At 47.4% G+C, this 25488-nt stretch overlaps 3 protein-coding genes across 3 annotated transcripts in view; all 3 read right to left on the reverse strand.

Moving 5' to 3' along the window:
* LOC134815899 (cilia- and flagella-associated protein 53-like) overlaps window positions 1–25488 on the reverse strand; it is an 889273-nt gene that overhangs the window by 779122 nt on the left and 84663 nt on the right. The gene's annotated exons all lie outside the window — the stretch shown is intronic.
* The window catches only part of LOC134815896 (probable ubiquitin carboxyl-terminal hydrolase MINDY-4), a 623521-nt gene that overhangs the window by 507641 nt on the left and 90392 nt on the right, over window positions 1–25488 (reverse strand). The window lies entirely within an intron of this gene.
* LOC134814742 (dmX-like protein 2) overlaps window positions 1–25488 on the reverse strand; it is a 131615-nt gene that overhangs the window by 15756 nt on the left and 90371 nt on the right. The window contains exons 13-22 of the mRNA XM_063822939.1: window positions 14496–14662; window positions 14364–14413; window positions 12982–13184; window positions 12125–12306; window positions 11935–11979; window positions 10988–11153; window positions 10529–10606; window positions 10227–10315; window positions 6203–9903; window positions 5888–6062 (exon numbers count right to left, since the gene is read on the reverse strand). Of these exons, the coding sequence (XP_063679009.1) occupies window positions 5888–6062; window positions 6203–9903; window positions 10227–10315; window positions 10529–10606; window positions 10988–11153; window positions 11935–11979; window positions 12125–12306; window positions 12982–13184; window positions 14364–14413; window positions 14496–14662 (4856 nt within the window). The remainder of the gene's footprint in view (window positions 1–5887; window positions 6063–6202; window positions 9904–10226; window positions 10316–10528; window positions 10607–10987; window positions 11154–11934; window positions 11980–12124; window positions 12307–12981; window positions 13185–14363; window positions 14414–14495; window positions 14663–25488) is intronic.

Raw genomic sequence — 25488 nt, forward strand, 5'->3', positions numbered from 1 at the left:
TGTTAGGGGGTCTAGGAGAGTTAGTGTCTACATACCTGATCCTCTCCCCCATCATAGAGACCCTCTTGTTAGGGGGTCTAGGAGAGTTAGTGTCTACATACCTGATCCTCTCCCCATCATAGAGACCCTCTTGTTAGGGGGTCTAGGAGAGTTAGTGTCTACATACCTGATCCTCTCCCCCATCATAGAGACCCTCTTGTTAGGGGGTCTAGGAGAGTTAGTGTCTACATACCTGATCCTCTCCCCCATCATAGAGACCCTCTTGTTAGGGGGTCTAGGAGAGTTAGTGTCTACATACCTGATCCTCTCCCCCATCATAGAGACCCTCTTGTTAGGGGGTCTAGGAGAGTTAGTGTCTACATACCTGATCCTCTCCCCCATCATAGAGACCCTCTTGTTAGGGGGTCTAGGAGAGTTAGTGTCTACATACCTGATCCTCTCCCCCATCATAGAGACCCTCTTGTTAGGGGGTCTAGGAGAGTTAGTGTCTACATACCTGATCCTCTCCCCCATCATAGAGACCCTCTTGTTAGGGGGTCTAGGAGAGTTAGTGTCTACATACCTGATCCTCTCCCCCATCATAGAGACCCTCTTGTTAGGGGGTCTAGGAGAGTTAGTGTCTACATACCTGATCCTCTCCCCCATCATAGAGACCCTCTTGTTAGGGGGTCTAGGAGAGTTAGTGTCTACATACCTGATCCTCTCCCCCATCATAGAGACCCTCTTGTTAGGGGGTCTAGGAGAGTTAGTGTCTACATACCTGATCCTCTCCCCCATCATAGAGACCCTCTTGTTAGGGGGTCTAGGAGAGTTAGTGTCTACATACCTGATCCTCTCCCCCATCATAGAGACCCTCTTGTTAGGGGGTCTAGGAGAGTTAGTGTCTACATACCTGATCCTCTCCCCCATCATAGAGACCCTCTTGTTAGGGGGTCTAGGAGAGTTAGTGTCTACATACCTGATCCTCTCCCCCATCATAGAGACCCTCTTGTTAGGGGGTCTAGGAGAGTTAGTGTCTACATACCTGATCCTCTCCCCCATCATAGAGACCCTCTTGTTAGGGGGTCTAGGAGAGTTAGTGTCTACATACCTGATCCTCTCCCCCATCATAGAGACCCTCTTGTTAGGGGGTCTAGGAGAGTTAGTGTCTACATACCTGATCCTCTCCCCCATCATAGAGACCCTCTTGTTAGGGGGTCTAGGAGAGTTAGTGTCTACATACCTGATCCTCTCCCCATCATAGAGACCCTCTTGTTAGGGGGTCTAGGAGAGTTAGTGTCTACATACCTGATCCTCTCCCCCATCATAGAGACCCTCTTGTTAGGGGGTCTAGGAGAGTTAGTGTCTACATACCTGATCCTCTCCCCCATCATAGAGACCCTCTTGTTAGGGGGTCTAGGTGAGTTAGTGTCTACATACCTGATCCTCTCTCCCATCATAGAGACCCTCTTGTTAGGGGGTCTAGGAGAGTTAGTGTCTACATACCTGATCCTCTCCCCCATCATAGAGACCCTCTTGTTAGGGGGTCTAGGAGAGTTAGTGTCTACATACCTGATCCTCTCCCCCATCATAGAGACCCTCTTGTTAGGGGGTCTAGGAGAGTTAGTGTCTACATACCTGATCCTCTCCCCCATCATAGAGACCCTCTTGTTAGGGGGTCTAGGAGAGTTAGTGTCTACATACCTGATCCTCTCCCCCATCATAGAGACCCTCTTGTTAGGGGGTCTAGGAGAGTTAGTGTCTACATACCTGATCCTCTCCCCCATCATAGAGACCCTCTTGTTAGGGGGTCTAGGAGAGTTAGTGTCTACATACCTGATCCTCTCCCCCATCATAGAGACCCTCTTGTTAGGGGGTCTAGGAGAGTTAGTGTCTACATACCTGATCCTCTCCCCCATCATAGAGACCCTCTTGTTAGGGGGTCTAGGAGAGTTGGTGTCTACATACCTGATCCTCTCCCCCATCATAGAGACCCTCTTGTTAGGGGGTCTAGGAGAGTTAGTGTCTACATACCTGATCCTCTCCCCCATCATAGAGACCCTCTTGTTAGGGGGTCTAGGAGAGTTAGTGTCTACATACCTGATCCTCTCCCCCATCATAGAGACCCTCTTGTTAGGGGGTCTAGGAGAGTTAGTGTCTACATACCTGATCCTCTCCCCCATCATAGAGACCCTCTTGTTAGGGGGTCTAGGAGAGTTAGTGTCTACATACCTGATCCTCTCCCCCATCATAGAGACCCTCTTGTTAGGGGGTCTAGGAGAGTTAGTGTCTATATACCTGATCCTCTCCCCCATCATAGAGACCCTCTTGTTAGGGGGTCTAGGAGAGTTAGTGTCTACATACCTGATCCTCTCCCCCATCATAGAGACCCTCTTGTTAGGGGGTCTAGGAGCGTTAGTGTCTACATACCTGATCCTCTCCCCCATCATAGAGACCCTCTTGTTAGGGGGTCTAGGAGAGTTAGTGTCTACATACCTGATCCTCTCCCCCATCATAGAGACCCTCTTGTTAGGGGGTCTAGGAGAGTTAGTGTCTACATACCTGATCCTCTCCCCCATCATAGAGACCCTCTTGTTAGGGGGTCTAGGAGAGTTAGTGTCTACATGATACCTGATCCTCTCCCCCATCATAGAGACCCTCTTGTTAGGGGGTCTAGGAGAGTTAGTGTTTACATGATACCTGATCCTCTCCCCCATCGGGGGGGGGGGGGGGGGGGGGGTGTCATGTCCGTCTATGTCCGCCTATGTCCTGTCCTTTTTGGATTCTATGAGACAACGGACGTGCTTTTGGGACATTGGCGGACACGGACGGACATTGGCGGACTCGGACGGACATTGGCGGACTCGGACGGACATTGGCGGACTCGGACGGACATTGGCGGACCCGGACGGACATTGGCGGACTTGGATGGACATTGGTGGACATAAGCGGACATTGGTGGACATTAGCGGACAAACATTTTGAGGACTGAAGAGTACTGAAGAGTACTGAAGAGTACTGAGGAGGATGGCTGAGAAGGATGGCTGAGGAGGATGGCTGAGGAAGATGACTGAGGAGGATGACTGAGGAGGATGACTGAGAGGGAGGAGAAGGATCAGGAAGACCCAGGAGGAGGAGGAGGAGGAGGACCCAGAAGGAGGACCTAGGAGGAGGAGGAGGAGAACTGAGGAGGATGACTGAGGAGGAGGAGGACTCAGGAGGAGGACTCAGGAGGACTGAGAAGGAGGAGGACTGAGGAGGATGGCTGAGGAGGATGGCTGAGGAGGATGACTGAGAGGGAGGAGGAGGAGGAAGAGGACTGAGGAGGAGGAGGACTCCTCCTCCTCCTCAGTCCTCTTCCTCCTCTTCCTCCCTCTCAGGGGTTCTAAAAAACCCACTTCCCGATGCTCCTGAAACCTGAAACTTTTTTTGCAGTCGATTTTGTCAACGTCTAGACGCCCTGAAAAATTTCAGATCTCTAACTCAATTTTAACATGGTTTTTAAGGCACCTGAATATGGCGATTTTGGGTTTTTTACCGAATTTCGTATAACAGTGCTGGCGAGTATTTTATCTGGAGGAGAAGGACTGAGGAGGAGAAGGAGGACCCAGGAGGAGGAGGACCCAGGAGGAGAAGGACCCAGGAGGAGGACCCAGGAAAAGGCCCCAGGAGGAGGAGGAGGACTGGGGAGGAGGAGAACTGTTGAGGACTGACGAGGAGGACTGAGGACGAGGAGGAAGAGTAGGAGGAGGACTGAGGAGGGGAGGAGGAAGAGGACTGGGGAGGATCAGGAAGACCCAGGAGGACCCAGGAGGAGGAGGAGGAGGAGGACCCAGTAGGAGGAGGAGGACTGAGGAGGACTGAGGAGGAGGACTGACGATGACTGAGAAGGAGGAGGACTGAGGAGTACTGAGGAGGATGGCTGAGGAGGATGGCTGGGGAGGATGGCTGAGGAGGATGACTGAAGAGGATGACTGAGAGGGAGGAGGAGGAGGACTCAGAAGGAGGACTCAGAAGGAAGAGGAGGAGGACTCAGGAGGAGGACTCAGGAGGAGGACTTAGGAGAAATGAGAAGGAGGACTGAGGAGAACTGAGGAGGAGGAGGAGGAGGAGGACTGAATAGGAGGAGGAGAAGGAGGGGGACTGGGAGAGGACTGGGGAGGAGGAGGACTGATGAGAAGGATGAGGAGGAGGACCCAGGAGGAGGACTGAGGACCGAGGAGGAAGAGGAGGAGGATGAAGAGGAGGAGGAGGACCCAGGAGGAGGAGGACTGAGGAGGACTGAGGAGGATGGCTGAGGAGGATGGCTGAGGAGGATGACTGAGAGGAGAGGAGGAGGAGGAGGAGGAGGACTGAGAAGGACTGAGAGGAGGAGGAGGAGGAGGAGGACTGAATAGGAGGAGGAGGGGGACTGGGGGAGGACTGAGGAGGAGGATGGAGGACTGAGGAGAAGGATGAGGAGGAGGACTGAGGACTGAGGAGGAAGAGGAGGAGGATGAAGAGGAGGAGAAGGACCCAGGAGGAGGACCCAGGAGGAGGACTCAGGAGGAGGAGGAGGACTGGGGAGGAGGAGGACTGTTGAGGAGGACTGAGGACGAGGAGGAGGAGTAGGAGGAGGACTAAGGAGGGGAGGAGGAAGAGGACTGAGGAAGATCAGGAAGACCCAGGGGAGGAGGAGGAAGAGTAGGAGGAGGAAGCATCTAAATTTTATTTCCATTTTTGTCCGTTTTTGTCCATTTTTGTCCGTTTTTGTCCGCTCTATTTTTTGTCCGTTTTGAAAATATAGGGTACAGAACGGACAAAAAACATGATCCCCCTATAACAGCAAAATTGAACATTTTATTTAGCAATTTAGGTGTCCATTAATGTCCGCCTATGTCCGCCTATGTCCGTCTATGTCCGCCTATGTCCGTCTATGTCCGCCTATGTCCGCCTATGTCCTGTCCTTTTTGGATTCTATGAGACAAGCGGACATAGACGGACGTGACACCCCCCCCCCATCATAGAGACCCTCTTGTTAGGGGGTCTAGGAGAGTTAGTGTCTACATACCTGATCCTCTCCCCCATCATAGAGACCCTCTTGTTAGGGGGTCTAGGAAAGCTAGTGTCTACATACCTGATCCTCTCCCCCATCATAGAGACCCTCTTGTTAGGGGGTCTAGGAGAGTTAGTGTCTACATACCTGATCCTCTCCCCCATCATAGAGACCCTCTTGTTAGGGGGTCTAGGAGAGTTAGTGTCTACATACCTGATCCTCTCCCCCATCATAGAGACCCTCTTGTTAGGGGGTCTAGGAGAGTTAGTGTCTACATACCTGATCCTCTCCCCCATCATAGAGACCCTCTTGTTAGGGGGTCTAGGAGAGTTAGTGTCTACATACCTGATCCTCTCCCCCATCATAGAGACCCTCTTGTTAGGGGGTCTAGGAGAGTTAGTGTCTACATACCTGATCCTCTCCCCCATCATAGAGACCCTCTTGTTAGGGGGTCTAGGAGAGTTAGTGTCTACATACCTGATCCTCTCCCCCATCATAGAGACCCTCTTGTTAGGGGGTCTAAGAGAGTTAGTGTCTACATACCTGATCCTCTCCCCCATCATAGAGACCCTCTTGTTAGGGGGTCTAGGAGAGTTAGTGTCTACATACCTGATCCTCTCTCCCATCATAGAGACCCTCTTGTTAGGGGGTCTAGGAGAGTTAGTGTCTACATACCTGATCCTCTCCCCCATTATAGAGACCCTCTTGTTAGGGGGTCTAGGAGAGTTAGTGTCTACATACCTGATCCTCTCCCCCATCATAGAGACCCTCTTGTTAGGGGGTCTAGGAGAGTTAGTGTCTACATACCTGATCCTCTCCCCCATCATAGAGACCCTCTTGTTAGGGGGTCTAGGAGAGTTAGTGTCTACATACCTGATCCTCTCCCCCATCATAGAGACCCTCTTGTTAGGGGGTCTAGGAGAGTTGGTGTCTACAGACTGGACAGTGGTTCCAGTTACTTTAGTCCACATATCCAGAGAGGGATAATTGTGTAATAGCTGGGTTATTAGGATTGCGTCTGAGTTGGAGAGTGCATGTAGGTACAGTCCTGAACAGATAGCTGGTTATCAGAATAGTTATTACAAACTAAGGTTATAGTTGTATTGCAGTAAATCATAAATTATATGTAAAGTATACTTCACAGTACACACTCAATAATAAAATGACTATATTAAAAGTTAAACTGACCTAGGTAAACTGAAATGATGGCCTCTATGAGGACTATAGCTATCCTCTGGGCTCCCTCCTTCTCCTTGTTAACTAGGAATGCTTTACCAGCACTGACCAGAAAGTAAACTGAGTTGCCGCTGAGACCAGGCCAGTTTAGAGGCTGATGTTTGACAATAGCATAACTATTAGGGATCCTGGCAGTACCTTGGCGGAGTGCCAGACACTGCCACATGCAAGCGGAGGCAGACAAACTCAGGGAGTTAAGGATCTGTATCTCGGGGTGAGAGATGTTGTGTTGGACCGAGCACCTGTTGATTAGTTTGAGGGTGTGTCCGGTGAGCTGCCAGAGCATGTTAAGAGGAGAGAGGAGGAGGGGAGGAGGGGCGGTGGTGGTGAGAATGGGTGGCAGGTTTACTGCACAGTTCTCAGCCTCCATAGCAGTGATCAGGGTGGACATGTTGCGGGTGGAGTGGAACTCCTGGAGCAGGAAGAGGAGCTCCAGTCTCAGGGCGGCCAGGTTGTAGTCCAGGTCTCCGTGTAGTATACAGAAGAGAAGGAGAACGGTTAAGATACTCTCCTCTAGCTGATAGGTGAAGTGTTCCACGTCCTCCAGGATAGTAGACTCGTCCTCAGAGGTGTCATCTAGATCTACTAGGACCATGTTAGAGTACTTGAGGTTGCAGACCGAGGTAATAGTGTCGATCTCGTTCTTTAGCCACTGGCACACTTTGAGTCCCAGCTGATTTGCACCTGGTAGTATCATGGGTTGTTGGAAGTGTGCCGATTTGTTGGCATCCTGTCCAGAATCAATTTTAGACCGAAGTTTTGCTCGTCCCCCGAAGGGTCCCAGCTCTGGATCGAACTGATCTAGAAGTGCATGTGGGAGAAATCTGAGTTCATCTGCGAGTATCTTGATACAACATTTGAGTCTGAACTGAACGATGAAAGGATCAGTAGGGCCCTGTGCCTCATCACCACATTCACTAGGCTCCTCCACAGCAATATCTGTAGACAGTTCAGCTGTGGTGGTGACTTGTATCTCCTCCTCACTCGAATCAGAATCAGAGGAGCTGAAATCAATTTCATATTCCTCATCCATATTAAATCTGGAGGAAGTAAGTGGGGCCCCCATCGTCATCCAGGAACCATCGTTTAGATTATCTGCTTTAGCCAGGGCACCCAATAGAGCTGACTCTGTTGAAGGGGTCGATGTTATGCTCATGGAGTTCATCTCGGAGGAAAGTATCCCGGTTGAGATTTTGTCCGTTTCTCCAGCATCAACAGTGGAATCGTCAGTAATAGCAGAGAGTTTAGTGAAACCACTCTCCAGATGCTTGAGCACATCAAGTGAAAGGGAAGGGCACCCCATGTTAAACTGGGTGTAAGCGGTAATGAAGATCATGCGCCTTTCCAGGGAGATCACCTCAGCTGCATCATTCACAGTTCCTGCAGGCAGCTCAAACGGTAACCTAACAGGATCCTTACATCTCCTCAGTATGGGGTGGTGGTAGAGGTAGCAGTAGAAGCTGAAGACATGCGGCAAGATGTGGTTAGACTTGTTATCAGGGTTAACTACAACAGGTCGTAACAGACTGTAGAGTGAGCTCTGGTATTCTCCCAACCACCAGTGTGTCATGGAGCAGATGAAGGGGTTATCATCGTATCTTATAGTCCTCAGAGACCCTGTTGTAGAGTCTGCAGTATCGTAGGGTCTCCCTAATATGTAGGTAGACAAGATGCGCCTGAAGCAGATGTTATACTCCATAGTGTGCTCTGATCCAGTACTAAGTACAGTGTTCCCAGGCTCCTCGTAGAGACGTGCCACCACTAAAGCTAGCTGGATATCCTGACAATACTTTAACAGGATCTCAAGGGCGTCTTCCAGAGAGTCGGCTAGGAGGAAGAAAGCAGCTGCATGTTCGTATCTCTGCTGGCCTAGCAACACAAAAGCATTCTTTTTAGCTGCAGTTTTCCACCGTGCTTCAGCGAAGTCGTGTTTTAAGAAGGTAGCCATCTTTGTGTCTCGTACTGTACGGTAGAGAGATTGGAGCAACGTCTTCTTCTTCATCGCGAGATAGAACAGAGCGCACTCGATGGGTTTTTTAGTGGTTTGGAACTTTGTCTTGCAAACTATTTCTATCAGATTTTTAAGAGCAATGCCACTTCTGACCCACCATCCAACTCCAACACTCTTCAACTCCTCCCAAGACAGCTCCTTCTCTTTGAAGCCCGGTATCAGATCAATCAGCTGAGTCTGACATGAGCTGTGAAATGCCCATATGCAATCATTAGGCTGAAGGGGAACTTTCTCCGACCTCTTAGAAATACTGTTCTGATACTTCAGCTCCAGAGTAAACCTGAGTCCACAATCATCCAGGTCCTGACCAGCAGGCTGAGAGTGCATGTTGTCCGAGAACGACTGACTGGTAGCCCCGATTGTGATAGCCAGACAAGACAGTGCTAACTGCTCACCTCGTGTCAGCCCTGGGAGCTGGTACCTCGACAAATACTCGTCCAGATCACCTGCTCGTCTGGAGTCAAAGCAATAGTTGGTGTCGTTCCCAGACTCGGAGTGGGTGATGGAGCGCTGGTTGATCACATTGTGCTCTTCCTCGTCCGAGAAGAGGCCCTGGTCGTCGTCACTGTCGTCAAGATGCGCTGTTGTAGTGAAGAGAGCACTGTAATCACCCTGAGCGGTGTCATCAATAACGCTGTCAGTGTCAGTGAAGAGGTTAGGATGCAGGTTGTTGAGCTCGTGTAGAGGTAGAGGCGGGATGATGCTGATTATATTAGACTCTGTTTTAGCCCGCACCTTACTGGACCTGTAATAGGATACCAAGTATCTTAACAGATAGTGCAGGATTAGCTTTACCTCCGTAACCTTCCTGTTATCTATCAGTTGTCTCAGCACGTAGGGATGGTACTGAGGTAGTCGCGGCTGGAGAGACAGAGCGTCGTTATAAACATTGCCCACTCCTCTCTCCAGGTGAGAGTGGGTGTCCAACATGTTGACCTCCTCTCTGGTGTACCAGGGGGAGAAGAGCTGCAGCTCAGTGTTGATACCTAGTAGGAGGGAGCCAGTGCTGTTCCAGCTGAGAGAGCGAGGCTCCGCTAGTCCGTTGGTACTGAGGTGGACTTGAAGGAGGGGGACCCAGCTCTCTATCTGTTGACTAGGTTGGTGGGTCATCTGACCTGATCCTGAGGAGTGGAGACTGATACAGGAGCAGGGGGTTAGTACCCACATGCTGTCTTGTTGGACTATTGCCAGAAGGTGGGTTCCATTAGCTGCGGACATGAAGTCCATCAGAACAGGCCCCCCTGCTATTGGACCACACTTCAGCTCTAAGCTGTCCTCCTGGGTCCAGCACACCCCACCCGAACTCTCACTCTCGTACATGGAGACAAGAAGCACATTGGGCTGCACTTCAGCAACAGCTAGTCTCCCTGGTATACTATTACAAGTAAAGGTGTTGTTAATGTCACAGTTCAGCTTCAGTTCCCTCCCCCGGAGACCAGGGTCTGGCCACGTGACCCACGTGTGCTCAGAGAGAGTGAAGAACCTCAGAACACTGTCAGAGCAGAGTCCGGAGAAGAGGTAAGGGGAGCAAGTACCAGGGGGCACGAACTTGGGGGTGGCTACTGTTGCTGCGGCTGGGGAACATTGCAGGATGGAGGTAGATTGTGGGAGGGGAAGTGGTTGTGTTGTCGCCTTCTCCCAACTGAAATAAGGTCTTGTTAATAACTGCATGGCTAAAGTTGTAAGTTTTAATGTTAATGAATTCTTACAAATTCAGTGGAAATTTTACAAAACGTTCGTGAATAAGATATTTAGAGATATTTAGAGATATTTAGAGATATTTAGAGATGTTTAGAGATGTTTAGAGATATTTAGAGATATTTAGAGATGTTTAGAGATATTTAGAGATATTTAGAGATATTTAGAGATATTTAGAGATATTTAGAGATATTTAGAGATATTTAGAGATATTTAGAGATATTTAGAGATATTTAGAGATATTTAGAGATATTTAGAGATATTTACCGGACACAAAAGAAAGTGTTGTGAACATGCTGCACTTTAGTTGGCAGTTTGATAAGGAGGCCTGGCTCTTCTTCGTTACTTATCGAGACCTGCAAAACGGGTGGTATTGTTACCTGGTTACCTGGTTAACTGGTTATCTGGTTACCTGATTACCTGGTTACCTGGTTACTTATCGAGACCTGCAAAACGGGCGGTATTGTCAGTCTTGTTCCGTAGAATTGTTACCAGTAGGTAGGTAAGTTCCAGTCATTACCAAAGATATACTCTAAAGCTGAATTCTGATAATATAAAATGTTGAATACCTGGATAGATAATACAGTGTTCTGGTTATTATCCACTAAGACTACGTAATACTCCTCTAGTTTCTCCAACATACTCTTCTGAAGAGGAAGGATTAAAACAGGACAACGATTATATAATTCTGATAAAAACTTGTCAGAGGATTTAGTATTTGGGCCACACTGAATTTTGGACTTATCTATAAAAATTAAATACGTGTAGCTGAAAACATTAGTTACCTGGTTACCTGGTTAGTTACCTGGTTACCTGGTTAGTTACCTGGTTAGTTACCTGGTTACCTGGTTAGTTACCTGGTTATCTGGTTAGTTACCTGGTTACCTGGTTAGTTACCTGGTTAGTTATCTGGTTAGTTACCTGGTTACCTGGTTAGTTACCTGGTTACCTGGTTACCTGGTTACCTGGTTAGTTACCTGGTTAGTGGTTACCTGGATACCTGGTTAGTTACCTGGTTACCTGGTTACCTGGTTAGACAGCTCATCTGATCTGATAGCAGCTAGAGGGAAGGTATGTAGGAAGGCACATGACGCAGTTACCTCCGCAATCCTGCCCACATGGTATATCTTACTGGCTCCTGAGCCACTGCTCTTAGAACACAGGTGCTCCTCTCCGATCACATCTCCCGAACAACTGGGACACATTATTATCTTCTTATACAGGGAGTCGTATTGATAAGAGTAAAAATGTTGGTAGAAACACTAATTAATAGCACTGTTCATTGTTCACATGAGGTGAAATTATGTGTGTGCTTTCAGAAAGGTAAATTTTGAACGAAGAAATAGTATGTTTTCAGCACGCTTGTTGCTAACAGTTTGTGCTCTGTTAGCAGCTAACAGAAGTAGTGTGTATAATACACACTACTAACAGAGACCATAGCACAAAAATATGTAAAAGATATTTAAATAACATAGATTGCAAGGGTGTTGGAACGGTCTGCGATACATTATATAATCAACCAATTATGTAATTGATTATAAAGTGCTTGTGAAGAGGTGCTGATATAAGCGGTGGGGGTCAGCAGGTTCCACGCAGCCTACCTGGCCGCCTCGTAACTACTGGAGTAGTAGTCTACATGTCTGCAAACACATACAAATCAGTATTAATTAACCAATCAGGTGGACGAGTCAGAGCTGCACGCCGCCATCAACGTGCTGCACGCCGCCAACAACGTGCTGCATGCTGCCAACAACGTGCTGCACGCCGCCAACAACGTGCTGCACGCTGCCAACAACGTGCTGCACGCCGCCAACAACATGCTGCACGCAGGCCAAGATAGGCTCGACGGCGTGCAACTCAGTAAGAATCGTTAATCTCAATTTGACGGGATGTCATCCGTAAACGTGTGATCGATGACGTCATAAAGGTGTGATCGATGACGTCATAAAGGTGTGATCGATGACGTGTAACTTACTCTTGCTGCTTTGTGGAGCTACTATCCATTGTAAGGTCCCATTTCCTATTAATAGGCTCTGTTCACCCAATGTGTGCAGAAAAGGGAGTGTGATTATAGAAATAAATAATTGTTCTTGTTTAAAACTAGCATGCGTACAAACTAACAATACCGCGCGTTACTGCGAGTTACTGTTGTTGTTGTTGTTTACCTGCTGCTCCTGTCAAGTATCATCTTAGCAGTGTGGAGACTCTCAGAGAGGGTCACAACTCTGTACAACTCGAGAGAGTGGCCTGTAAACGCCACAAAGTGCAGCACAAAGCTCGTTAGGACTCCGGCGTGGTTCTTCGCGTCAGCGGGGATTACGGAGAACGCTTTGGGGAACCAGGATACCTGTAGAGCTACATGTTAGGGCCGCCGCTGTGCAGAGAACTAAGTATCTTACTTATTTTAATTTTCGGCTGGGGCAGACTTGGGGGAACCAAGTGATTGGAATTCTATAAACCTTGTTAAAGTGGAAATAGACTGATCAGTGATCACTAACGATGGTTAGTTACCAGTTAGGATGATTGGTTAACAAAAAACAACTTAAAACACCTGATCTCCCACCAGATTAATACTCACAGCAGTAAAGTCAGCAGCACGTTTAGTTAATACTCACAGCAGTAAAGTCAGCAGCACGTTTAGTTAATACTCACAGCAGTAAAGTCAGCAGCACGTTTAGTTAATACTCACAGCAGTAAAGTCAGCAGCACGTTTAGTTAATACTCACAGCAGTAAAGTCAGCAGCACGTTTAGTTAATACTCACAGCAGTAAAGTCAGCAGCACGTTTAGTTAATACTCACAGCAGTAAAGTCAGCAGCACGTTTAGTTAATACTCACAGCAGTAAAGTCAGCAGCACGTTTAGTTAATACTCACAGCAGTAAAGTCAGCAGCACGTTTAGTTAATACTCACAGCAGTAAAGTCAGCAGCACGTTTAGTTAATACTCACAGCAGTAAAGTCAGCAGCACGTTTAGTTAATACTCACAGCAGTAAAGTCAGCAGCACGTTTAGTTAATACTCACAGCAGTAAAGTCAGCAGCACGTTTAGTGTCCACTCTAGCCAGCTCCAGTATCCCCGTTTTCCTGGTAGTCATGGGTCCGATACAGGACACTCTCCAGAGTATCAGCTCTCCGTACCCAGCTCCTGTCAGGGAACCAGTCTCCGAGCTTGTGGTCAGGACCAGCGGAATGTAGGGGTGGGACAGGGAGAATATAGGGGGGACACCTGGAGGAGGGTCAATTTATATACTTATATAGGGGGACAGGGAGAATATAGGGGGACACCTGGGAGGGGGACACCTGGGAGGAGGGTCATTTTATATAGGGGGACAGGGAGAATATAGGGGGACACCTGGGAGGAGGGTCAATTTATATACTTATATAGGGGGACAGGGAGAATATAGGGGGACACCTGGGAGGAGGGTCAATTTATATACTTATATAGGGGGACAGGGAGAATATAGGGGGACACCTGGGAGGGGGACACCTGGGAGGAGGGTCATTTTATATAGGGGGACAGGGAGAATATAGGGGGACACCTGGGAGGAGGGTCATTTTAGAGAATATAGGGGGACACCTGGGAGGAGGGTCATTTTATTGTGGGACAGGGAGAATATAGGGGGACACCTGGGAGGAGGGTCAATTTATATACTTATATAGGGGGACAGGGAGAATATAGGGGGACACCTGGGAGGGGGACACCTGGGAGGAGGGTCATTTTATATAGGGGGACAGGGAGAATATAGGGGGACACCTGGGAGGAGGGTCAATTTATATACTTATATAGGGGGACAGGGAGAATATAGGGGGACACCTGGGAGGGGGACACCTGGGAGGAGGGTCATTTTATATAGGGGGACAGGGAGAATATAGGGGGACACCTGGGAGGAGGGTCATTTTATATACTTATATAGGGGGACAGGGAGAATATAGGGGGACACCTGGGAGGAGGGTCAATTTATATACTTATATAGGGGGACAGGGAGAATATAGGGGGACACCTGGGAGGAGGGTCAATTTATATACTTATATAGGGGGACAGGGAGAATATAGGGGGACACCTGGGAGGAGGGTCAATTTATATACTTATATAGGGGGACAGGGAGAATATAGGGGGACACCTGGGAGGGGGACACCTGGGAGGAGGGTCATTTTATATAGGGGGACAGGGAGAATATAGGGGGACACCTGGGAGGAGGGTCATTTTATATAGGGGGACAGGGAGAATATAGGGGGACACCTGGGAGGAGGGTCAATTTATATACTTATATAGGGGGACAGGGAGAATATAGGGGGACACCTGGGAGGGGGACACCTGGGAGAAGGGTCATTTTATATAGGGGGACAGGGAGAATATAGGGGGACACCTGGGAGGAGGGTCATTTTAGAGAATATAGGGGGACACCTGGGAGGAGGGTCATTTTATTGTGGGACAGGGAGAATATAGGGGGACACCTGGGAGGAGGGTCATTTTATTTCATTTCACTTCATTTCACTTCAATTCACTTCACTTCACAATAGAAAGTGTGCTACAGACCTGTGTCCAGAACAGCGGACCTCGTGCACCAGGTTCCCAATATCAGTGAAGGTGATGTCCTCAACACCCATCTCGAAAGTGAACAAGTTAACAGTTCCGTCAAAGTGCGCTGTAAGTAGACTCATACTAGGCACCATTATACTCCTCAGATCCACTAACGTTCCTTCCTGAAAGGGCAAACTGTCAGGTACCACTGTCAGGTACCAGGCAAACTATCAGGTACCAGGCAAACTGTCAGGTACCAGGCAAACTGTTAGGTACCACTGTCAGGTACCAGGCAAACTGTCAGGTACCAGGCAAACTGTCAGGTACCAGGCAAACTGTCAGGTACCACTGTCAGGTACCAGGCAAACTGTCAGGTACCAGGCAAACTGTCAGGTACCACTGTCAGGTACCAGGCAAACTGTCAGGTACCAGGCAAACTGTCAGGTACCAGGCAAACTGTCAGGTACCAGGCAAACTGTCAGGTACCAGGCAAACTGTCAGGTACCAGGCAAACTGTCAGGTACCAGGCAAACTGTCAGGTACTAGGCAAACTGTCAGGTACCAGGCAAACTGTCAGGTACCAGGCAAACTGTCAGGTACCAGGCAAACTGTCAGGTACCAGGCAAACTGTCAGGTACCAGGCAAACTGTCAGGTACCAGGCAAACTGTCAGGTACCAGGCAAACTGTCAGGTACCAGGCAAATTGTCAGGTACCAGGCAAACTGTCAGGTACCAGGCAAACTGTCAGGTACCAGGCAAACTGTCAGGTACCAGGCAAACTGTCAGGTACCAGGCAAACTGTCAGGTACCACTTTTTTTTATTGAAATCTTTCAAATCAGTCAATTACATACAAGTTTACACAATGAATTAGTTAAATATAATATTGTCCTCTAAGCATGGATTGTCAAAGTTGAAATTGTCTCGGACAAAATGTATGTAACCAAAGGACCTGAGGGTCACCAAAACACAGATATTGAGTGCAAATGCAGCTCCTGCACAAGCATGGGCCCTTATAAAATTGTAATAAGTTACTTTAAACAAAATCACACACCCATTCAATCAATTCATAAAATATTGTGCTGTGAGATGAAATTGAGAAATATGTGAATGCAGACAGCAAGAATAGATAATCTTGAATAAACTATTTTACGGATTTGTTTCTATTGAATAGTCAAGTTCAGAGTCCGAATCCACCGGGATAATTTTCCCCCACATGTAAGTGGAAAGTTTACTTTTAAAATCAGTGATACTCTCTATCTCACGGATATCTAGAGGAATGTGATTCCACTTAGTGTGGGTCCTATAGAAGAAATTCTTGGCAAAAGCGTTGGAGCTTGCTCGAGGTGAGATAGAGCTTACAAAACATAGAGAGTCCATGTGACTATTTCTGAGCCTTGAGTGGCCTTGAAATGGTTGCAAATATGAGGGTAAAGTGACAGGTATATGTTGCTTCACAATTTTAAAGAAGAAGATGAGATCCAAGAAGTCAAAGCGGTCTTCGATCGGCATAATCTTCAGCTGTCTGCATTTTTGAATGTATGTTGATGGTGGATAACTCATATACTCCTCGTGAAGAATCCACTTAATAGCACGCTTTTGGAGGCCCTCCAGCTTGCTTATCTGGGATTTTGTGACTGGTCTCCATATAACCGAGCAATGCTCAAATAGGCTCCTCACTAAAGTGAGATACAGTACTCTACGACGATTTACGTCTTGGACAAAATAGCAATTTCTTCTCGCCATGCCTAATTTTTGGTTTGCCTTAGAAAGGACTTTGGAGCACTGATCTTTCCAATCGAGATTTGATGTCACAATTACACCCAGATCCTTTTCATGATCAATATAGTCAAGTGTGATTCTTCCCATGGAGTATACAAAGTTAAAGAGTGGTAGGACACTAAGGAGGGAAACTGTTTCGGATATCCTTCCTGCGACGGTGAGGACCTTACATTTGTCGGGATGAAATCTCATTTTATTAGAAAGTGACCAGTCATGGAGATAATCAATGTCCTTCTGCAGTCGCAGGATATCAGACTCCGAAACAATCTTACGCCAAATTTTAGTATCATCGGCATACAGTGACAGTTGTGTGCCTGGTGAAATCCCCACTGATATATCATCAATGAACATAATGAACAGCAATGGTCCCAAAATTGACCCTTGAGGTACACCAGACTGGGCGTTTCTCATAGAAGAAAACTTGCCACTTATCAAGACCTGTTGTTGCCTGTCTCTTAGATAATCAGTGATGAATTTCAGTAGCCTCCCATCAATACCAAATTTGCTCTTTAGCTTAAATAATATAAGATCATGGTTAACCGAGTCAAATGCTTTGGCAAAATCAAAGTAGACTACATCTGTTCTCATATTTTCATTCAGTGAGAGCGCTAGGCTGTCGCACAGTCCTACTGTCAGGTACCAGGCAAACTGTCAGCTACCAGGCAAACTGTCAGGTACCAGGCAAACTGTCAGGTACCAGGCAAACTGTCAGGTACCACTGTCAGGTACCAGGCAAACTGTCAGGTACCACTGTCAGGTACCAGGCAAACTGTCAGGTACCAGGCAAACTGTCAGGTACCACTGTCAGGTACCAGGCAAACTGTCAGGTACCAGGCAACCTGTCAGCTGTCAGGTACCAGGCAAACTGTCAGGTACCAGGCAAACTGTCAGGTACCACTGTCAGGTACCAGGCAAACTGTCAGGTACCAGGCAAACTGTCAGGTACCACTGTCAGGTACCAGGCAAACTGTCAGGTACCACTCTAAATACACCAAGTGTAGAGCATACGTCCTATTTAATATAATATTAGTGTTGTTGGACCATGATAATATGATATTTTGTATTTGACAAAGTTAAAATGGCCACATGAAACCTTGAGGTCTGGAGGTTTGTTTGTCAAGTTTCCAGTCCGAATAATCCTCTAATTGTACCTTTTAACGGCCAGGACACTGACCAAGACACTTATTGATGAGGACTGAGGACGAATATATAATGTATACAGTAAGTTGAGGGACCCCTAATGCTGTACACAGCACTTAGCATGAACCCAATAAATGAGTCACCATACTTAAAAGGTGTATGCCAGCTCAAATCCGTCTTCATTACGAGCTCTCTCCACTCACCCCACCTGCTCTGCATCTCCAGAGAACCCACTTCCTCTCTTTTTTTATGTTCTCCTTCACTCTCAGTATAACCTCCTTCTTTCTCTCCCGCTCATACATCCTCTCCAAATGTTTTTTCCAGACACCAAAACCGATGCCCGCCCTTCTTTGCGGTTGCACCACCCCTCGCACCGATTCACAGACCAAATATTCTTTTAGCCTCTTCCAGTTCTGTCTCAGGCCTCCGAACTGTACCAAAACGAACTTGGGGCTGGACTGCTTTAATCAGGCCATCCTTAGATGTCTGATAAGATTGCAACAGTCGACACTTCTCTACCTTCCATGTATCTTTCAAGCTGCTCACCGGTAAGTCCACACTTGATATACTTGATGATTGCCTTAACAGACAGAGACCACTAAGAGTGTGCCCCACCCCTAACCACTTTCTGAGGAAACTATTGGTATTCTGTACCAATCTGGTAACTGTTGTGATCGGAATATCATAGATGGCAAGAGGCCACTTCAGTTTTGGAAGGACCATGTACTGATATCCCAGCACTTCTGGAGCCCAGTAAGGGAACTTTCATCGAGTCTCCGAAGAAAAGTGTTCAGGTGGACCTTTGTTTATTCAATGACTGACTCGTCATTTCCTTCCACCTCCCCAGGAAATTGATCGGATTCTCTGACACATTGGGAATCTCCTCACCACCCAACTCCAAACACATCTCTTCTCTCTCCACCACCTACGGTATTATTGAGTCCAAACGCTGTGGAGCCTCTAATAGCGTACAGAACAGACATTTGAAAACATTTGATTCTTTGTATATAGCCAGACGAACAGAACTTCGGAAAGAATGTTTCTTGTATAATATGTTTCTTGTATAATAGTTGGCTGTAATGATTCAATACTTTGTCACTGACGAAACGTACCTATGTGCCCCTCCCCCCCCCCTCCGCTCCCGTCGCTAAAAAGGTCAGGTCTTCTTTTTTCCCCGAAAGGAAGGAAGCATTTTGTAATCCCAAATATTTTTTCGCAAAAAATTACCTAAAATTCGGGAAAATGCCAGCACGGTGTTAAGTTTATCACTTGCTTTCCTGATCTTGTACTTGTACGGAGGGGTGCACTTGTAGGGGGGGGGGGGGCACTTGTAGGGGGGGGGGGCACTTGTAGGGATTCAGTATGTGAGGCACACATTATATTACATTTATTTATTCATTATATTTTAATGTATTTATACTTTATACTTTATAACGATAGTTTGACAATTTAATACGGATATTAATATTATTAAATTAAGATAATAAAACTCCATGTTGTAACGGGACAGTTCTCAACTTTTCATGAGGATATATTTAAGGACCTGTTCATCGATTTAATCATTACTCTTATTTCAGTTATCAACAGCGGAGGAATAGTAGTCTTGTTATCTTGACATTAGAATCCCGAGGAAATCATGCTCATCTGTTTGTTGCTATTAGCAGCATTTCAACCCATCTTTGCTGGTGGTCCACGCAAAGCAAGCTGTACCATGAAGCTTCATGGAACAGATATTGAAGTTGGGAAAGTCGTGTTTGAGAGTGACGGCGTGATGTCACAATCCATCAGACTTAACATAGACGGGGAGCCAGAGGACATCGTTAAAGGGCCCCACGGGTTCCACATCCACACCAACGCAGTTGTAGGGAACAGCTGTGGAAAAGAAAGTACTGGAGGTCACTTCAACCCTCTGAGCACCACCCACGGTGACATAACCTCTATCGATGTTGAGCGACACGTCGGAGATTTCGGGAACGTCAACGCTGGAGATAGAGGGGAGATCAACTTCGCCGCTGACATTTCTGTACACGAGAGTGGCAGTGTAGGAGCTTCCTTCTTAGGGAAACCCGCTATTTACTGTGGTCCCTGGCTAGAGAAAGTGTGGTCAGATGGCAAAGTAGAAACGTTCTATGGTGAAGAGCTACTTGAGGTTGAGAAGAGAAAAAGGAAGGGCAAAAAGGGCAAAAAGGTAAAGAAGTGCAGCAAGAAAAGAGAGAAGAAAGGACTGTGCATCAACATCCCAACCTTTGAAATAATCCGTCATGATCCTGACTGCTACGTTCCCATGACAGAGAGATGGGGTTTCACTCTCAACTCTCTAAAGTTCAGACTTAAGGGACCGGACTCAGTGGTGGGTCGAGCAGCGGTCTTGCACGCTGGAAAGGATGATCTGGGACGAGGGGGAGATGAGGGTAGTGCTGCTACTGGCAACGCTGGGGGCAGGATTGCTTGCTGCACCCTCCAACTGGAGAAGTAGGAGTAACCAGTAGGACCAGGCAGTAGCACGGAGAATCTAGAGGACAATTTACCAGCACTCTAATGGATACACCAATTTAATAAAACAGTTCGAATTATTTGAATGATAAGAGAAAATGTGAAAAAAAGTAATTCTTTGAATTTTATTTTTGATGTGACTTCTTCATTTACACTTTTGTTTTCAGCATTTTTAAATTGTGTTGTTTGCGTATATTGGAGAAAAAAAGTTTCAAATGATACCTTAACAACACACAAGATACAAGATGTACATGTGTACCTTAACATGAATATGAAAATTTGAATACACATTTAAAAAATCAGTCAATGATTAAAAAAACACAGAGATAAAAATATTAATTATTGTAAAGATTTTGATCAAATATCACTTTCTAGGCGACTAATTCTTTAACAGAACACGCTCAAAACTTCTCATAGCATCCTAAACTTGTAAATTAGAAGTTGATGACAGAAAGAAACTGATTCCTCTGCAGCTCAAGCCACGTGGTATTTATATTGGTCACGTGGTTCTGGTCACGCGGTATTTATATTGGTCACGTGGGCTTTAACAAACTGTATAATAAACTGTTAATTCTAAATGTACGCAGTCAGTGTAAACGTGTCTCGCGTTCTTCAACATAGTTACTATTAATTACTACTAAGATGCAGTATTAATTATTTAATAGACTTCTATTTCTTAGTTTTGCGTGTAAACTGTTGTTGTTCAAGAATTAATAATTAATATTAAGATTAAGAACAGATAATCTATACTAACAATCCCAATAAATCTGTACGTGTGTACGTGTGTAATTTCCGAACGAATTTAATCAAAAAAACGGTCAGAGTTATGAAACTGGTTTTTTCGGTATAGTTGCCACAAAACTCTGACGAAGCCGAATGAATAAGGTTTTTTTAATCGGTCGGTGGTAATGGATTTAATTGATCATTTTGTGACCCAAGGCCAAATATGATACTAAAGTGTTATGTCTCACTTTTTCTCCCCCTCTCTCTCCCCATTTACAGCGCCCCTAATTACAGCTTTGTACATAATTAGGTAATTCGGCAGTAGAGCCTATTAAGTATTACCACTGGACACGTGTGATACTGGTGGTACCTGCAAGTGTACTCATTAAGCATTTAGAGTTCTGTAAAACTGCAGTTACAATTCTGCTAGAGTATTTTTAGTATTTACGATCGATATCAGATCTCGATCACTACATACTTCCAAAATTTAAATCTCCAACTTTCTGCACAATGTACTGGAATGTTTTTTTAAAAAGAAAAGTGATATAGAAATAAAATCAACGATTTAATTTTAGGAAAGTAAATTTAATTCCCTGGTTTCTTTAGTCGCACCGTATCGGAACACGTGTCACAGCCCACATATCGGCTTACTACCACTCATAATGGCATTTAAAATGGACATCTGTATTATAATTTACAAAGGACCAGTCCCTGTCTCCCACCAGTCCCTGTCTCCCACCAGTCCCTGTCTCCCGCCAGTCCCTGTCTCCCACCAGTCCCTGTCTCCCACCAGTCCCTGTCTCCCGCCAGTCCCTGTCTCCCGCCAGTCCCTGTCTCCCGCCAGTCCCTGTCTCCCACCAGTCCCTGTCTCCCACCAGTCCCTGTCTCCCACCAGTCCCTGTCTCCCACCAGTCCCTGTCTCCCACCAGTCCCTGTCTCCCACCAGTCCCTGTCTCCCGCCAGTCCCTGTCTCCCACCAGTCCCTGTCTCCCACCAGTCCCTGTCTCCCACCAGTCCCTGTCTCCCACCAGTCCCTGTCTCCCACCAGTCCCTGTCTCCCGCCAGTCCCTGTCTCCCACCAGTCCCTGTCTCCCACCAGTCCCTGTCTCCCACCAGTCCCTGTCTCCCACCAGTCCCTGTCTCCCACCAGTCCCTGTCTCCCGCCAGTCCCTGTCTCCCACCAGTCCCTGTCTCCCGCAAGTCCCTGTCTCCCGCCAGTCCCTGTCTCCCACCAGTCCCTGTCTCCCACCAGTCCCTGTCTCCCGCCAGTCCCTGTCTCCCACCAGTCCCTGTCTCCCGCCAGTCCCTGTCTCCCACCAGTCCCTGTCTCCCACCAGTCCCTGTCTCCCACCAGTCCCTGTCTCCCGCCAGTCCCTGTCTCCCACCAGTCCCTGTCTCCCACCAGTCTCTGTCTCCCGCCAGTTCCTGTCTCCCACCAGTCCCTGTCTCCCGCCAGTCCCTGTCTCCCACCAGTCCCTGTCTCCCACCAGTCCCTGTCTCCCACCAGTCCCTGTCTCCCGCCAGTCCCTGTCTCCCACCAGTCCCTGTCTCCCACCAGTCCCTGTCTCCCACCAGTCCCTGTCTCCCACCAGTCCCTGTCTCCCACCAGTCCCTGTCTCCCACCAGTCCCTGTCTCCCACCAGTCCCTGTCTCCCGCCAGTCCCTGTCTCCCACCAGTCCCTGTCTCCCGCCAGTCCCTGTCTCCCGCCAGTCCCTGTCTCCCACCAGTCCCTGTCTCCCACCAGTCCCTGTCTCTCACCAGTCCCTGTCTCTCACCAGTCCCTGTCTCCCGCCAGTCCCTGTCTCCCACCAGTCCCTGTCTCCCACCAGTCCCTGTCTCCCGCCAGTCCCTGTCTCCCGCCAGTCTCTGTCTCCCGCCAGTCCCTGTCTCCCACCAGTCCCTGTCTCCCACCAGTCCCTGTCTCCCACCAGTCCCTGTCTCCCACCAGTCCCTGTCTCCCACCAGTCCCTGTCTCCCGCCAGTCCCTGTCTCCCGCCAGTCCCTGTCTCCCACCAGTCCCTGTCTCCCACCAGTCCCTGTCTCCCGCCAGTCCCTGTCTCCCGCCAGTCCCTGTCTCCCGCCAGTCTCTGTCTCCCGCCAGTCCCTGTCTCCCACCAGTCCCTGTCTCCCACCAGTCCCTGTCTCCCACCAGTCCCTGTCTCCCACCAGTCCCTGTCTCCCACCAGTCCCTGTCTCCCGCCAGTCCCTGTCTCCCACCAGTCCCTGTCTCCCGCCAGTCCCTGTCTCCCGCCAGTCCCTGTCTCCCGCCAGTCCCTGTCTCCCGCCAGTCCCTGTCTCCCGCCAGTCCCTGTCTCCCGCCAGTCCCTGTCTCCCGCGATTCCCTGTCTCCCGCCAGTCTCTGTCTCCCACCAGTCCCTGTCTCCCACCAGTCCCTGTCTCCCACCAGTCCCTGTCTCCCACCAGTCCATGTCTCCCGCCAGTCCCTGTCTCCCACCAGTCCCTGTCTCCCGCCAGTCCCTGTCTCCCGCCAGTCCCTGTCTCCCGCCAGTCCCTGTCTCCCGCCAGTCCCTGTCTCCCGCCAGTCCCTGTCTCCCGCCAGTCCCTGTCTCCCACCAGTCCCTGTCTCCCACCAGTCCCTGTCTCCCACCAGTCTCTGTCTCCCTCGCTATAACCTTACTATCTTACTATTGAACAGGTGGTTAACTAGTAGTGTCCTTTCTAATTCAGTTAATTCCTGTCCTTTTGGTTTATTTTTGGTATGAACTTCGTTTAGTCTTTCCTGATATTAATCAAGATGCTGCTAAGGATCCACAATCTCTTTATTGTACGCTAAATAACATATCATGAAGATAAGCGTGAGCCCTGAATGATTGGGAGCAGCAGTAGTAGTATCTCCCCACAAGGGACTGTGTCTATTGTGACGTCACGTGAGAGAGATGTGACGTCACGTGAGGGATTGTGACGTCACGTGATGTGCTGAATGATTGGGAGCAGCAGCAGTATCTCCCCCACAAGGGACTGTGTCTATTGTGACGTCACGTGAGAGAGATGTGACGTCACGTGAGGGATTGTGACGTCACGTGATGTGCTGAATGATTGGGAGCAGCAGCAGTAGTAGTACGTCCCCCACAAGGGACTGTGTCTATTGTCTAAACTACGGCCTCCCCTTCCTCACCGTCAGATACGATGTTCGTTCGTCCCGCCCCTGCATCTTAATGTGGTAATAGAGGTGACTAATGTGGTAGCTCAATGTCTGTGTATATTGTCTGTGTGGTTTGTTTTGTTGGGTGACTGTTTAGCCGATAAAATAGGGGTCACTCTGCAGCTGTACTCATTAGCTTCACGGATTCTCACATTTTCTACCATAACTTCAAAACGAAGCATTTTAGGGTGATTTTATATTCATAACTCGCGTTTAATGTGCTAGTTGCGGTTATTTTGCACTCTTCTAAAAGTCTCTAGCACATTCCTATAGAAATTTTAGAAAAATCTGTAAATATGAAAAAGAAAAATATGCCTAAATTTGTTGTGTGACTTTGAGATGCAAAAGATCAACTTTCCAGTTGAATAAACACATTCTTCATGTTTTTGAGGGTGTCAAAACTGTGCCAGAATTCAGAGAAAAATTTCAAGCATCAAAACAATCCGATTTTCCTTAACAGACTTTTTGTTCAAAACAAGCCCGAAGATGAAAATTACCACTTTTTGACTTACAAATTTATAAAAACGCAGCCTTTTCAGATACGATATCAAATTTTTACACGCATGTAGAACAAGATGTGGAAAAACTTCGTGCAAAATTTCAGCTCGATATCACAACAAATGATTGAGTTATATAAATATATAACCTCTCAATAAAACAAATATTGTTTTCCGAAGAATGCATTCTATTTTTTATATATTCGATTACAAAAATAGGAATCCTCAAACAAAATTTGTTGGTGTGGGAACGGTGCGCTAGATGGTCACTGAACTTCCTATGAGGTCATTTGGCTGGACATTTGAGGTGTATGCCCCCTCATATATTAACATAGGTTATCACCTGCTAACATCACCTGCTAACATCACCTGCTAACATCACCTGCTCTTCTGACAGCTAGAAGATCAGGCTCTATAGCTACTAGTTACCATAGTAACACTACTAGTTACCATAGTAACACACTGCTAACATCACCTGCTAACATCACCTGTCCTCTGACAGCTAGAAGATCAGGCTCTATAGCTACTAGTTACCATAGTAACACTACTAGTTACCATAGTAACACACTGCTAACATCACCTGCTAACATCACCTGCTCCTCTGACAGCTAGAAGATCAGGCTCTATAGCTACTAGTTACCATAGTAACACTACTAGTTACCATAGTAACACACTGCTAACATCACCTGCTAACATCACCTGTCCTCTGACAGCTAGAAGATCAGGCTCTATAGCTACTAGTTACCATAGTAACACTACTAGTTACCATAGTAACACACTGCTAACATCACCTGCTAACATCACCTGCTCCTCTGACAGCTAGAAGATCATGCTCTATAGCTACTAGTTACCATAGTAACACTACTAGTTACCATAGTAACACACTGCTAACATCACCTGCTAACATCACCTGCTCCTCTGACAGCTAGAAGATCAGGCTCTATAGCTACTAGTTACCATAGTAACACTACTAGTTACCATAGTAACACACTGCTAACATCACCTGCTAACATCACCTGCTCCTCTGACAGCTAGAAGATCAGGCTGGTCTCTTTTAAACGTAGAGCCCGGAAATATAGCCCGGTATTATCGCACCAGCTGCCAGCTTTCCAACTAACTACAAAGTGACACACAGCTCCAAGTAGACAGCCCCCTTTAGTTTACAATTTGTTTGAAATGCGTCTCACTGCTTATCTTACTGTTGTATGCTT

This window comes from Bolinopsis microptera, chromosome 5, assembly GCF_026151205.1.
Source record: "Bolinopsis microptera isolate Bmic1 chromosome 5, MBARI_Bmic_1.0, whole genome shotgun sequence".
In the NCBI taxonomy this organism is placed as follows: domain Eukaryota; kingdom Metazoa; phylum Ctenophora; class Tentaculata; order Lobata; family Bolinopsidae; genus Bolinopsis; species Bolinopsis microptera.